Source organism: Equus przewalskii, chromosome 5 (genome assembly GCF_037783145.1).
Source record: "Equus przewalskii isolate Varuska chromosome 5, EquPr2, whole genome shotgun sequence".
NCBI classification, from domain to species: Eukaryota; Metazoa; Chordata; class Mammalia; order Perissodactyla; family Equidae; genus Equus; species Equus przewalskii.
This window is the reverse complement of record NC_091835.1, coordinates 25,695,443-25,710,790: the sequence shown is the minus strand read 5'-3', so window position 1 is coordinate 25,710,790 and position 15,348 is coordinate 25,695,443. Positions and strand designations below refer to the sequence as shown.

At 48.0% G+C, this 15,348-nt stretch overlaps 2 protein-coding genes across 2 annotated transcripts; both read right to left on the bottom strand.

The window, feature by feature from the left end:
• Nucleotides 1-203: 203 nt before the first annotated feature.
• Nucleotides 204-1,154, bottom strand: LOC103566297 (olfactory receptor 9S13-like). Its single transcript, XM_008542646.2, has one exon. It carries the CDS (start codon nucleotides 1,152-1,154, stop codon nucleotides 204-206), a length of 951 nt encoding a protein of 316 aa, XP_008540868.2.
• Nucleotides 1,155-11,655: 10,501 nt separating this feature from the next.
• LOC103566303 (olfactory receptor 9S13-like) lies at nucleotides 11,656-12,606 on the bottom strand. Its single transcript, XM_008542651.2, has one exon. The coding sequence runs from the start codon at nucleotides 12,604-12,606 to the stop codon at nucleotides 11,656-11,658; it is 951 nt and encodes a 316-aa protein (XP_008540873.2).
• Nucleotides 12,607-15,348: the final 2,742 nt, after the last annotated feature.

Genomic DNA, 15,348 nt, shown 5'->3' with positions numbered 1-15,348 from the left:
TTGTCCAGTGTCTCTCCCTGAGTCCTCCATCCAGCCCTCAGGACACTTTGTCTTCCTCCAGCCACATCTTTCACAGGGCTGTGTATTTCTGGCTCAGCTTGAATGGATGAATGACAAATGAATTCCTCAATCCACGCCCAGTATTTCCCTCTGAGCAATTTTGTCCCACCTGCAGGAGCCTCTGCCTCTCTGGCCGCCTTCCTTCATAAGGCTGTGTGTTTCTGGCTCAGCTTCCACAGGGCCTCCTTCACGTCCTTGTTCCGCAGACTGTAGATGAGGGGGTTGAGCATCGGGATGACCAGGGTGTAGAAGACAGAGACCACCTTGCCCTGTTCCATGGACTCGACAGCTCCCGGCTGGGCGTACATGACAAAGCCAGTCCCATAAAAGAGGGACACGGCCATCATGTGGGAGCCACAGGTGGAGAAGACCTTGTGTCTCCCAGCTCCTGATTGCATCCTCAGGATGGTCACTGTGATATAGCCATAGGAGACAAGGACCAAGAGTGTGGTCCCCACGACGATGAGCCCACAAAGGCCAAACAAGAGAAGTTCGTTGATGGCTGTGCTGGCGCAGGCAAGCCGGAGCAGGGGGGGCACATCGCAGAAGAAGTGGTCAATGTGGTTGGAGCTGCAGAACGGGAGGCTGAATGTGGAGGCAGTCTGCACAATGGAGTTGAGGCAGCCTGCACAGAAGGTGCCCAGCACCAGGCGGGTGCAAGCTGAGGGGCACATGGTGATGGGGTAGCGCAGGGGGCTGCAGATGGCCATGAAGCGGTCATAGGCCATCACAGTCAGGAGGAAAGCCTCAGTGGTGCCCAGCAGGGAGAAGAAGAAGAGCTGGGTGGCACAGCCCTGAAAGGTGATGACCTTGGACGAGGAGAAGAAGTTGGCCAGGGCGTTGGGGGCGATGACCGATGAGTAGCACAGGTCCAGGAAGGAGAGGTTCTTGAGGAAGAAGTACATTGGGGAGTGCAGACGCGCATCCTGGGTGATGACCACGATCATGGTGAGGTTCCCCAGGACGGTCCCCAGGTACAGGGCCAGGAACACAGCAAAGAGTAGGGCCTGGGTCTCCAGGCCACCCTCAAACCCCTCCAGCACAAACTCCTGCAAAGACGCTACCGAGAGGCTTCCATTTCTGCGGGGCGGCATGGCCCTGAGCTGGATTACACAGGGCAGAAAGGAGGCCAGAAATAGCAAGGGGGAGCAGGTCAAGGTCACAAGGTCACACCTCCCGTGGAGCACAGGGACTCTAGTTCCTGGCTGCCCCCTGACCAAGAGGCCACAAGCTGTCCAGTTCTTCTTCCAGATGAGCCCAGACTGACCTGAAAGGGCAACACTTCCTCTGATTCACTAATTCATAGATGTGCCTGGAGCACGCACTCTCTCCCTCTGTAGGACTCTCAGCTGTTGCCAGGAGGATGCAGAGCTGAGAGTCTGCAGTGTAAGAACGGCCTTGCAGCCCCCTGTCTGTCCTTCATTAGGAAATGCTCTCCCTCCCCACCAGGATGCTCCTGAGATGTGCCATTTCCAGAACTTGATCAAGTATCTAATCCTGCACTTTCTGTGCCTTATTTTACCAGTTCTTTCATTTCAAAAATGTTTACTGAGCACCTCCTATCCACTAGAACTTGAGCTGGGTGGTGTTTCCATCTCCAGGCCTGGTTGGTGGACAGCAGGGACTAGTCCTCACCATGCTAATGTGGGTGCTGTCTGTATGTCTCCTCTGCAGACCCTGAGCCCCATGTCAGCATCACTGTCTAGAGTCCAGAACACAGTGGCAGTCCATTAGCAGAGCTCCCTGCCACCTTGAGGACCTCCAGGGGTTCTCTTCCAATGTTCAGATGTTGGATAAATCATGGGAGGGGACAGCCCAGCTCCACCGTCTAAGAAGTAGCAGGACAGGGGCTGTGACATGTTCAGAAGATGGACTGTCCTATCCCTCGTTGTCACTGCCGGCCCACATCCCGTGCCCCACTGATCCCCTGAGGGGTGGGTGCTTTAGGCAGCAGAGTCCTTTTCCATTTGCAGCCAGAGAGATCTGGCCTTCTGTGTTGTCCCATCTGGGATTCCCTCAACTCTTTCTGCTCCCTGTCTTTGTCTGAGCACAGGCCCTTCAGAGGGCTGGGAGCAGGGCTGTGCACTGGGTAATAAGTTGGTAACCAAGAGTGATTCATGAAGCTGCTGTGCTGACAACACCGTGGGTGGGGGCGCGGCAGAAGGGGTCTGCTCTGCATCCTACTGGCAGTGCTCAGGGGACCCCCTGTATTCCTCCCCAGGGCTGACTCACACACAGTGGGGTCTCTGGTGGCTAGAGTGGCCCCCCTGTCCACCACCATACACTTGAGTAGCAGATTTTCCTACTGTGAACTCAAAGGTTGTAAGTTTAAGGGTTTTGTGCTCAATTTTTCTGGACAATTTCTCTTGACAAACCCTGAGCATGATAACAGAGTGACTACATAGGTTGTCCTTGTGGGAGGCTCACAATAAATTGGAATTTCCACCCCAATGACAAGTTCTTTGATTTCTCAACAACGAAGAAGCAGGGATCTCCAGCTTGCTGAGATGAGCCAGGGCTGTCCATGGGCATCAGTGAAATGAACCAGCCTTTAATCTGAGCCTCAGGAATGTGCTCAAGGTGATGAGGGGAGCTGGGTGACTCTGTGCCCCTTGAAATGGAAACACACCTGTCCTGACATTCAGTCCTAATCCTCTGTATAGAAAATGTGGTCCAGGGACCACGACCATCACCATCATCTGGAGCTGGTTAGAAATCACAGTCTCCAACCCCACCCGCATGCTCAATCAGAACCCGATTGTAAACCAGATGCTCAGAGGAGCAGTTTACAAGATAAGTTCAAAGACCTTGAAACTGAGGCTTGGGATGGCCAGGTAGGAGAGTGGACATCACTTCAGCTGCTGAGAGCAAGGTCTGAGTGCTTACTCTATACAACAAGCCTGCTGCCTCCATTACGCACATGGTCTCCTTCAAATCCTGGCAGCCCCTGACCCCTGGCTGCCTTGAACTTACCTTTTCCAGGTGAGGATTGTGGCTCTCTGGAGGCCACAGAGCCAGGACCTTCTTTTCGAGGGTCCCCCCAGCTCCTGACCCAAGTCTGTGCTGATGGTAATGAGGGGTCACCAAGGACCCCCAGCCACTTTCCATTCAGCTCTGTCTTCCTGTGGAGTGAAGTGAGAGTAGGGAGGGGACAGAGGAGGGAACCCAGTTTCCCAATGAGAGGCTTGGTGGGCGCTCCAGATCCTGGCTTCTGGAAGCTCCTGGGTCTTGGTAGAAGCAGAGAAGGTGATCTGCTCACTTACCTGTCCAACCACGTCGTGTCCCGTCTGCCAGGCAGCATGTCAAGGTGCCTGCACCATGGGGTCTCTCTGCTGGGGACGACCTCTCCACCTGGCACAGCTGGGACTGGAGGCCTCAAATGGCCAATTAGGTGAGACCTGGGCTTCTGCAGTGCTCTGGGACTCCCATCTCCCTGGGTCCCAGGAAGCTGCAGTCCTGTGGCCAATCTTCCTTTGATCCTCCACCCCAAGACAGGGCAGGCAGGAAACCGGAAGTCCCTCGGGGAGCAGCGGGGGAGACCGCAGGAGAGAAGCGCAGACAACTAGAGGGACCCAGTGGCCCTCCTCTAACGGTGTCCCCAGGGCAGCAGCTGTAACCTCCTGGCCCACACCCCTTCCTCCTCCTGCTCCATCCTGCCCCATCATTGCTTGTTGCTAGAGGAAGAGGAACATGGTGGGCAGTCAGTGCGTGCATAGCAGAGGAGCTTTTTCTAAGCATCTATTACGGTTATGAGTCAAATCATGCTGAAATCCTCTCAGTTTGGCCATTTGGATCCTCTTCAAGGTGGCCCTACACTCAGTGCAGATTGAGTGATCACAAGTGTTAAGTCAAAATATTGTCGCCCTGGATATAAACCCAGATCCAATGTATAAAGGTGATATATTTTTAATATGAAAATACTGAAAATACAAAATACAGTGGTGGAGAAATTGTGTATCATGAACATTCCAAGACACGGAAAGATAGTGTGGCTCCATAATTATCAGACAAAACAGAGTTCAGGAGAGAGAGGATATTGCTCAAGGGAAATTTCATAATGAAAATGTCGATCGAACTGGATGATGTGAAAATTTTATATTTGTATGCATCTCATATGGAATTAAAATATATAAAGCTGAAACTGGGAGAATTAAAAAGAAATGCATGCACGAAAATCGTGGTTGCTATTTTACCACACGTCTGTCAGTAACTGAGACAATAAGCAGACAGATTCACAGAATCACAGGCATAAGTTATGATTGATTCAAAACATGAACCAAATGGACCTACTCAGCATAAATAGGACAGTTCACTCAGCACCTGCAGAATATAGATTCCCTTGAGGCCCACGGAACCTCACAGTAGCAGGGTGGTTAGTGTGTCCCCTCAAAATGTCTACCTGGAAACTCAGAATGTGACCTTATTTGGAAATAGGGTCTTGCCAATTGAATTCATTAGGGTGAGGTCCTACTAGATTAGATGGGCCCTAAATCCAATGACCAGTGTCCTTATAAGAAGAGGAAAAGACACAGAAACACAAGAAGAAGGGTATGGAAACACTGGGGCAGAGATGGGAGTGAGGCACCTACAGGGAGAGCAATGCCAAGGATGCCAGGAGCCACCAGAAGTTATGAAGAGGTAAGGAAGAATTTTTCCCTGAGCTTTCAAGGGATCAAGCCCTGCCAACAACTTGATTTTGGATATCTATCCTCCAGATCCATGAGAGAATAAATTCCTGTTGTCACCAACTCTGTGTTAATTTGTCATGGTCGCCCTAGTAACTAACACAGGAGGCTGGTGAAGCAGTTGGCTTTCAGCTGGCAAGGCCAGGAATACCCCTTCAGTGTCCTGTCTCAGGGCTGTGTCAGCTCTCCGGCCCTAAGTCAAAACTGAGTCTGCGAGGGTCTTGATCACCTGCCCCTAGTCCTTGCATATTCTAGTTCATTTATTTTCTTTCTTTTAAACGTCGCACAAATATACCCCAATTTACTTGTGGAATCGTCATTTGAGAGACTGATTCTCTTGTTCAGGTTCTTCTTTCAGTAATGAACTCTGTGCAGTGAACATTTTTCTCTCTAAACTGTATATCTAGAAATGCATTTCTGAGTAGAAAGACACAGTTTTCCTCATGTTTACAATTAATTTTATTAATTTTCATGTTAATTATGAGTCACGGAGGTTCTTTTATTGCATCTTTCTTCCTTTTTGTCAATTACACTACTCAACTCTAAGCTAAAGCCCTCCCTGTTAGCATGTCCTGATTACATGGCACAGAGGCCGTCGACAAGCTGCCCCAGTGACCACGGTACTGACTGATGTGCTGACCATCGTCTATGCTGTTCCAGTTTCTTCACTAAGTCTCCGTGGGTCTGGGCTGTCACATTTGTAAGTTCCATGAGAACAGGAGGTGAATTGCTCTTACTATATATCATTCTGGCTTTTGACTCTTCTTGGAGAACATCTGCATCATATTCAAAGCTTCCTTCTTTATGCACTTTTTGGGCCAATTTTCTCTCAATGTCGTTGTACCAATGAAATACAGCCAGTGGCGTAGGAGTCGCTGTTTTCCCCAACCTTCCTCGTTTTGATGGATGTGTTACATCTGTGCCATTTATCTTAATTTGCATTTTCCAGCTGCTAATGGGTTCCAGTAACTTTTTAATTTCAAGCCACTCGAGTTTCCTTTCTTATTTTTCTGTTAGATACTTGGTAAGTTTCAATTGCCATAGTGTTAAAAGGGTCCAGATTTTTGCAGGATATGTTCTTCCTGCTGCTTCTCTTTTGGAAGTCCTTTGGATACTCTTGGACCTGGTGCATCGTATTTTAGAATCATTTCCTTCGGTTCTATGTAAGTCCTGTCGAGAATGAACAGCACTGAATTTTTAGAGTTAGGACAATGGTTAACTTTAGAGGGTGAGGAATGGAAGGGGCACAAGGAGATGGCAAGATTTGAGTAAATTTCTTTCTCTTGATCCAAGTGATGGTGAATTCCAGGAGGGAATATGATTTGAGTATTTTTTCTCTAGATACATAAAAATATAATATTAATATAAATATAAATACTTCATGTCTTCCGTCCTGTGACTATAAGGTGGACACTTTGACTGGAGCTCTGGGTCATCCATGCCCTTGGTGGGATGGAGCAGGAGCCCAAGGGAAGTTTTACCCCTGAATGGAACCACTGCATTTGCTCCAGACCACTGACCCCCTCCTCCACGAGAGACACATTGTTTGTCAGATCTGAGCCGCTCAGGGCAAACCTATTCCTGCTGACACCATCTCACTACAGGCAACGCCCTGGCCATGTACTTAAATTATTATTTTAAACAGATCTCTTTGATGATGGTGTTGAAGATGGGCTGGAAAGAGGCAAAGTGGAGGCAGGGAGGCCAGTCAGTCAATGTTCATGAGTGGCCAACAGGAGATGGCAAGGCCCTGCTTCTGGTAGGCCAGGAGGGGTGGAGGTAAATTGTATCTGAAAGTTAACAGGAATTTTTTATTGTGTGAAATTTGGGTCAAGTTGTTACATCAAGCCAATTATCTTCTTTCCTACAGAGAAACTCTTTAAATGACAAGAAATGTTTTATATTTACAAAATTTGTATATATGTGAGAGAGAGAGATGAGAGTATTACTGATAGTATGTAAATAAATACTGTTAAAAGATTGTATTGTTTCTGAAAATTAATCAATATAATACATTACATTAAGACGATATGGGAAAAAAACCCATGATCTTCTCAATGAATGCAAAAAAACATTGGAAAAACTCAATACCTTTTCATATAAAAATTCTCTGGAATGGCCCAGTGGCCAAGTGGTTAGGTTCATGTGCTCTGCTTTGGCAGCACAGGGTTTTGCCAGATTGGATCGTGGGTGTGGACTTAGCACCACTCATTATGCCATGCTGAGGTTGCGTCCCACATGCCACAACTAGAAGGACCCACAACTAAAATATACAACTGTGTATTGGGGGCAATTGGGGAGAAGAAGGAAAAATTAGAAAATCTTACAAAAAAAACAATTCTCAAAAGCAGGAATAGAAAGAAACTACTTCAACATAATAAAGGCCATATATGAACAGCCCACAGCCACCATCATGTTCAATGGATAAACACTGACAGCTTTTCCTCTAGGATCAGGAACAGACAAGAATGCTCGCTCTCATCACCTCTATTCAACGTAGTGCTGGAAGTCCTAGCCAGAGCAATCAGGCAAGAAAAAGAAACAAAAGGCATCCAAATTGGAAAAGAAGAAGTACAATTATTTCTGTTTGCAGATGACATGATTTTACATCGAGAGAACTCTACAGATTCCATGAAAAACTTGGTAGAACTAACAAATTTATCAAAATGTCAGAATACAAAATAAACACATTCAAAGTGGTTGCACTTCTGAAAACTAACAATGAGCAACACAAAAGGAAATTAAGAAAGTTATTCCTTTTACAATAGAATCAAAAAGTAGAAAATATTTAGGACCTAAATTAACCAATGAGATGAAAGACTTGTACACTGAAAATTACAAAACATTGCTGAATATTGTTAAAGATAATCTATATAAAGGGAAAGACATCCCATGTTCACAGGCTGGAAGATGTCAATACTACCCAAAGTGATGTAAGACTGAATGCAATCCGTATCAAAATCCCAATGTTATTATTTGCAGAAATAGAAGCGTGCATCCTAAAATTCACATGGAATCTACAGGTCCCCAAACAGCAAAAACAACCTTGAGAAAGAAGAACAAATTGGGAGGTCTCACATTTCTGATTTCAAAACATATTGCAAAGCTACAGTAATCAAAACAGTATGGTAATGGCATAAAAACAGACTAATAGACCCATGGAATACAATTGAGAGGCCAGAAATGAAGCCTTATGGATATGGTGAAATGATCTTTGACAAATGTTCCAAGACGACTCACTGGAGGAGAGACAGGCCCTTTAACAAATGGTACTGGGAAACCTGGCTGTTCACGTGCAAAAGAATGAAGTTGGACCCTTATCTTGCATCATGTACAAAAATTAACTCAAAATAGATTACAAACCTCAATGCAAGGCCTTAATCTTTTAAACTCTTAGAAGAAAACATAGGAGAAAAGCTTCATGACGTTGGATTTGGCAATGATTCGTTGGCTATGACACCAAAAGCACAGGAAACAAAGTAAAAATGGACAAATGGGGCTATGTTGAAATAAAGAATCTGTACATTAAAGGTCTTAATCAGCAGGGTGGAAAAGCGACCTATGAGATGGGAGAAAATGATTGCCAATTTTCTGTCTGATAAGAGAGTACCATCCAGAATTTGTAAAGAATTCCTACAATTAAAAAACCAATAACCCAATGAAAAAATAGGCATACTGCTTGAATAGATATTTCTCTAAAGATGATCTACAAACAAAGGAGAAGATGCTCAACATCGCTAATCATTGGGGAAATGCCAATCAAAACCACAATGAGATAATACCCTACAACCACCAGAATTGCTCATGCAAAAGAAATGAATAAATAGCAAATATTAACTAACGTGGGGAAATCGGAACACTTTGCACTGTTGGTGGGAATGTAAATGGTAGGCCATTATGGAAAATACTATGGAAGTTCCTTTCAAAATTGAGAGGTGATTACCATATGATCCAGTAACTCCACTAGATATCCAAAAATATTGAAAGCATGGTCTCAGAGAGATGTTCGCTCACCCATGTTCATAGCAGCATTCTTTGCGGGAGCAAAAGATGGAAGCAACCCAAGTGTTCATCGATGGATGAGTGAATAAAGAAAACATGTTATATACATATGATGGGATATTATTCAGCCTTAAAAAGATGGAAATCTTGTCACATACTCCAACATGGATATATTTGAGAACAGCGTGCTAAGTAAAAGAAGCCAGCCACAAAAGACAAATAGTGTCTGATTTTACTTCTCTGAGGTGTCTAAAGTCATCAAACGCATAGAGACAGAAAGTAGAATGGTGGTCGCCAGTGGCTGGAGGGCAGGGGAAAACAGAGCTGTGGTTTGAGGAGCAGGGAGCTCCAGTTTTGCAAGACGGAAAAGTTGTAAGATCTGTTACACAGCAACGTGAAGATACTAAGCATTCCTGAACTGTACACTTAAAATTAGTTACAACGGAAAATGCTATTTGTTTTACTACATTGAAAATTTTTTAAAGTTCTTAAAAAGATAATAGAGAATCAGAATCGAAAGTAGAGGAGTCCCCCCTTATCTGCAGGAGATATGTTCCGAGACCCCCAGTGGATGTCTGAAATCGCGGATAGTACGGAACCCTATATATGCCATGTTTTTTGCATATACATACATATATGAGATAAAATTTAACTTATAAATTAGGCACAGTAAGATATGAACAACTGTAACTAACAATAAAACAATTATAACAATATACTGTAGTAAAAGTTACCATAGATCTTAGCAACGTCAGTATAGGATTTCTTTTCTTTCCTTATTAAGCTGAGAACTTTCACCTTCTCACTTAAGGGAAGCACTTTCCAGCTTCTCTTTGGTGCATGCGAATTGCCAGCATGGCTAATCTTGTGCTTTGGGGCCACTGCTAAGTAAAATAAGGGTGACTTGAACACAAGCACTGCGATACCGTGACAGTCGATCTGATACGGAGACCACTACTAAGTGACTGACAGGCGGGTGGTGTATGCAGCGTGGATCCGCTGGACAAGACGAGGAGGCACATCCCAGGGGAGGGGCACAGAGCAGGACCACGAGAGAGCTCATCGCACGACTCAAACAGCACACAATTTAAAATTTGTGAATTGTTTATTTCTTGTATTTTCCATTTAATATTTTCAGGCCATGGTTGACCACCGGCAACTGAAACCTTTGAAAGTGAAACTACAGATAAAGGGGGACTATTGTACAAGAGGGTCTTAGATTTTAAAGCGTTTATTATGCACTTAACCGTACAACCTAACTAGAGCTCTGCCAGGCATGTTTCAGAGTTCTGTAACTAGTTAACACTAAACTCGAATAATAACCAGCCAGTGGATATGTGCTGTGTACTTACTAGGTGGCAGCAGCACGCAAAGCATCGCGCAGGATGAATAAGCAGAATAATCTACTTCTGACATTGTACAGTGACATTGACCACAGTCTGAAATGTAGGTAACGTAGATGTAAAAATAATCTGTAGGGTTTTAACAATCTTTTTCCTCCAGACTATTCTGTTGTATCTAACGTCAGACCAGCTTTCCTGATTTTTTCTAAAGTCAGAGTTAATGCTCTTCTGCTAAGAACTACTAACCGACTCCTTACTATTTATACCATTAAATTGTACATAATGATGGTAGATCTACACTTGTGTAGGAACAAAAACATTACGATTTTTTTCCTTTCCAAATTTGGATCAACGTGGTAGACACCCATGAATATGTTTCTGAAAACCCATGGAATGACAGAAAAAAAATGCTAGAGAGAGAGAGAAGGAGGAAGAAGAGGAGGAGGAGAAGAAGAAGGTGAGAGGGCAGGTGGGAGGTGGAGCAATATGATAGCATGAGAAGGTAAGAGGGCATGATGTTAATGGAGCAAAAATTGGGGGAACTCTTCAAAGAAAACAGGTGTTTCTATCAGAGGAATACAGAAATCTATGACAGAGACCATGGAGTATTTTTTGAATGGAATAATTGTGAGCAGCATTCAGACGGCTTAGCCCTTAGCCCCTCCCTGCAGTTCTCCTGAGCAGGAATAGCAGGGAGATGGAGAGCTCTGATCAGAGAGGCAGGGTGTGTCCCTACTGCCCCCTACAGAGAGGGCGGACCACCCCATGTCCAGAGGACCACTTCCTTGTACTGCCCAAGGGAGTGGAAGACTAGTAAAGGGAGACATATTAAGGAGGCAAACAAGCTCTGAGTCCAGGCTGTGGGTTGGGTCCACTGAGCATGAGGATGGAGCTGTGAGTGGGCAACTCAAGCCTGAGGGTCCGGGCTCTCAGGGAGTGTGGGACAGAGGGCCTGGGAGCTGTGCTCTCCCCCAGGAGACTACACGTCTTCCCATCCCCCTGCTGTCTGCTGTAGCCACCAGAAACTTCATCGTTATTCAGAGATGTCTGTGCCGACAAGGCACCATTTGCTCTGGTCACAAGGAGTCAGGACGTTGTCACTGGACAGACTGAGTGGTAAAGGGTCAGATGAACTTTGGATATCAGGCATTCTTGTTGTTTTATCTGGGGCTCCCAGCTGGTGGCTAAGGGGAGAACCCTGGGACAGGAGCATCGGAAGCAGGAGAGCAGGTGCCCTGTGCTGCATGCAGAGGTGGTGAGCATCAGTGAATGGAGGAAGAGGAGGAGGAACAGCAACGCTGTGGATTACCCAAACTTCAAGATTAGGGTCTTGCTCCATCTGGACCATTAGGTGTCGGGTGGCAAAGAACATGCCTTATTCATCTTTGCATCTCACACTTGCAATGCTGAGTCCCTGATATGCTTCCAAAAAGGGTTGAATGAAAGGATGGATGAAAGAGTGAATGGAAGAGTGAGATATGATTTCCTCAATCCCCACCCAGTTCCTTCCTCTGAACCCTCTTGTCCTGCCCCCCAGGACCCTGTGTCTCTCTGACCATCCTTCTTCACGTGGCTGTGTGTTTCGGCCTCAGCCTCCCCAGGGCCTCCTTCACATCCTTGTTTCTCAGACTGTAGATGAGGGGGTTGAGCATCGGGATGACCAGGGTGTAGAAGACAGAGACCACTTTGCCCTGTTTCATGGACTCGACAGCTCCTGGCTGGGCATACATGACAAAGACAGTCCCATAGAAGAGGGACACGGCCATCATGTGGGAGCCACAGGTGGAGAAGACCTTGTGTCTCCCAGCTCCTGATTGCATCCTCATGATGGTCACTGTGATGTAGCTGTAGGAGACAAGGACCACTAGTGTGGTACCCACAATGATGAGCCCACAGATGCCAAACATGACCAGCTTGTTGAGGGCTGTGTTGGTGCAGGCCAGCCGGAGTAGGGGGGGCACGTCACAGAAGAAGTGGTCGATGTGTTTGGAGCTGCAGAACGGGAGGCTGAAGGTGAAGCCGGTCTGCACGATGGAGTTGAGGCAGCCTGCACAGTACGTGCCCAGCACCAGGCGGAAGCAAGCCGAGGGGCACATGGTGATGGGGTAGCGCAGGGGGCTGCAGATGGCCATGAAGCGGTCATAGGCCATCACGGCCAGGAGGAAAGCCTCGGTGGTGACCAGCAGGGAGAAGAAGAAGAACTGGGTGGCACAGCCCTCAAAGTTGATGACCTTGGACGAGGAGAAGAAGTTGGCCAGGGCACTGGGGGCGATGACCGATGAGTAGCACAGGTCCAGGAAGGAGAGGTTCTTGAGGAAGAAGTACATTGGGGAGTGCAGACGCGCATCCAGGGTGATGACCACGACCATGGTGAGGTTCCCCAGGACGGTCCCCAGGTACAGGGCCAGGAACACAGCAAAGAGCAGGGCCTGGGTCTCCAGGCCACCCTCAAACCCCTCCAGCACAAACTCCTGCAAAGGCACCACTGAGACGTTTCCATCTCTGTGGGGTGGCATCCTGAGCCAGATGACACAGGGCAGAGAGGGGGCCGGAGACAGGGGGAGCAGGGTCACAGGGTCACACCTCCCATGGAGCAGAGGGACTCTGGTTTCTTGCTGTCCCCTGACCAAGAGGCCAGCAGCTGGCCAGTTCTTCTTCCAGATGAGCCCAGACTGACCTGAAAGGGACACACTTCCTCTGATTCACTAATTCATAGATGTGCCTGGAGCACGCACTCTCTCCCTCTGTAGGACTCTCAGCTGTTGCCAGGAGGATGCAGAGCTGAGAGTCTGCAGTGTAAGAACGGCCTTGCAGCCCCCTGTTGGTCCTTCATTAGGAAATGCTCTCCCTCTCCACCAGGATGCTCCTGAGATGTGCCATTTCCACACCTTGATCAAGTATCTAATCCTGCACTTTCTGTGACTGACTTTACTAATTCTTTAATTCCACAAATGTTATAAAGTGCCTCCCTCCCACCAGGACTCAACTGGTGATGGTTCCATCTCCAGAACAGGCTGGAGGAGGGCAGGGATCAGCCCTCGCCATGCTAATGTGGGTGCTGCCTGTGTGTCCCCTGCAGACCCTGAGCTCCATCGCAGCATCACTGTCTAGAGTCTAGAGCACAGTGGCCGTCCATTAGCGGATCTTCTGTGACCTTGAGGACCTCAGGTGGCTCCTGCCAATGTCAGTTGTTAGATAAATCACGGGCAGCCCAGCTCCAGGGTCTGTGAAGCAGCAGGACAGGGATGTGACACATTGACGATATGGGCATGTCCCCTCCCTCGTTGTTACTGCTGCCCCACACCCCATGCTCCACAAATCCCCTCAGGGGCCAGTGCTGTAGGCCACAGAATCCTTTTCCATTTGCAGCCAGGGAGAGCTGGGCTTCTGTGTTGTCCCATCTGGGATTCCCTCAACTCTTTCTGCTCCTGTCTTTGTCTGAGCACAGACCCTTCAGAGGGCTGGGAGCAGGGCTGTGCACTGGGTAATAAGTTGGTAACCAAGAGTGATTCATGAAGCTGCTGTGCTGACAACACCGTGGGTGGGGAGGGCGGCAGAAGGGGTCTGCTCTGCATCCTGCTGGCGGTTCTCAGGGGACCCCCTCTGTCCCTCCCCAGGGCTGACTCACATATAATGGGGGCATTGCTGGCTAGAGTGGCCCACCTGTCCATCACCATACACTAAGTAGCAGATTTTCCTACTGTGAACTCAAAGGTTTTGAGTTTAATGGTTTTGCAGTCAATTTTTCTGGACAATTTCTCTTGACAAACCCTCAGCCTGATAACAGTGACTACACAGCTTGTGTCTGTGGGAAGCTGAAAGAAATAGGAATTTCCACCCCCAGTGACAAGTTCCCTGTTTCATTTCTCAAAAATGAACAGGTAGGGATCTCCAGCTTGCTGAGATGAGCCAGGGCTGTCCACGGGCATCAGTGAAATGAACCAGCCTTTAATCGGAGCCTGAGGAATGTGCTGAAGGTGACGGAGGAGAGCTGGGTGACCCTGTGACCCTTGAAATGGCAACACAGCCTGTCCTGACCTTCAGTCCTAATCCTCTGTATTGAAAGGGTGTTCCAGGGACCAGGGCCATCATCAACACCTGGGAGCTGGTTAGCAATGCAGGTGCTCAACCCCAGCCACCTGCTCCGTCAGAACCTGTTTACAGATTAAGTTCAGTGACCTTGAAGCTGAGGATCAGGGTGGCTGGGTGGGAGAGTGGACATCACTTCAGCTGCTGAGAGCAAGCCCTGAGTGCTTACTGTATACCACAAGCCTGCTGCCTCCCTTATGCATATGGTCTCTTCAACTCCTGGTAGCCCTGCCAGGTGGCTGCCTTGGACTTAGCTATTCCAGGGGAGAGTCGAGATTCCCCCAAGGCCACACAGCCAGGACCTGCTCTCCCAGGGTCACCCAGGCTCCTGGCCCATGATGATAAGAGGTGGCTCTGAGGACCTACCCCTTCTCTGTTCTGCTGTGGGTTTCTGTGCAGCAAAGTGAGTGTAGGGAGGGAGCAGAGGAAGGTACCTGGGGCCCCTGTGAGAGTCTGCCGGCTGCTGCAGGACCTGGCTGCAGGAAGCTCCTGGGTCTTGGTGGCAGCAGAGGAGGGGATAAGCTTGCTCATCTGCCCTTCTAGGTCATGTCCTATCAGTGAGGTGGCACGTCAAGGTGCCTGCACCATGGGGTCACTCTGCTGGGGACGACCTCTCCACCTGGCACAGCTGGGACTGGAGGCCTCAAATGGCCAATTAGGTGAGACCTGACTTCTGCAGTGCTCTGGGACTCCCATCTCCCTGGGTCCCAGGAAGCTGCAGTCCTGTGGCCAATCTTCCTCTGATCCTCCACCCCAAGACGGGGAGGCAGGAAGCCTGAAGGCCCTCGGGGAGCAGCGGGGGAGACCGCAGGAGAGAAGCGCGGACAACTGAGAGGGATCCAGTGCCCCTCCTCTAACGGTGTCCCCAGGGCAGCAGCTGTGACCTCCTGGCCCACAGCCCTTCCTCCTCCTCCTGCTCCGTCCTGCCCCGTGTCCTCGCATGTTGCTAGAGGAAGAGGGACGTGGTGGGAAGTCAGTGCCTGGGCAGCAGAGCAGCTCTTTCTAAGCATCTGTTACGGTTATGACTCAGTCGTGCTGAAATCCTCTCAGTTTGGCCATTTGGATCCTCTTCATTTTGGCCCTACACTCAGTGCAGATCAAGTAAATACATCTATTAAAACAAAATACTGTAACACTGTATATAACCCAGATCCAATGTATAAAGGTGA

What these genes read in the sequence shown, in the direction of transcription:
- LOC103566297 (XM_008542646.2), bottom strand. Translation starts at nt 1,154, where the DNA reads ATGCCGCCCCGCAGAAATGGAAGCCTCTCGGTAGCGTCTTTGCAGGAG.
- LOC103566303 (XM_008542651.2), bottom strand. Translation starts at nt 12,606, where the DNA reads ATGCCACCCCACAGAGATGGAAACGTCTCAGTGGTGCCTTTGCAGGAG.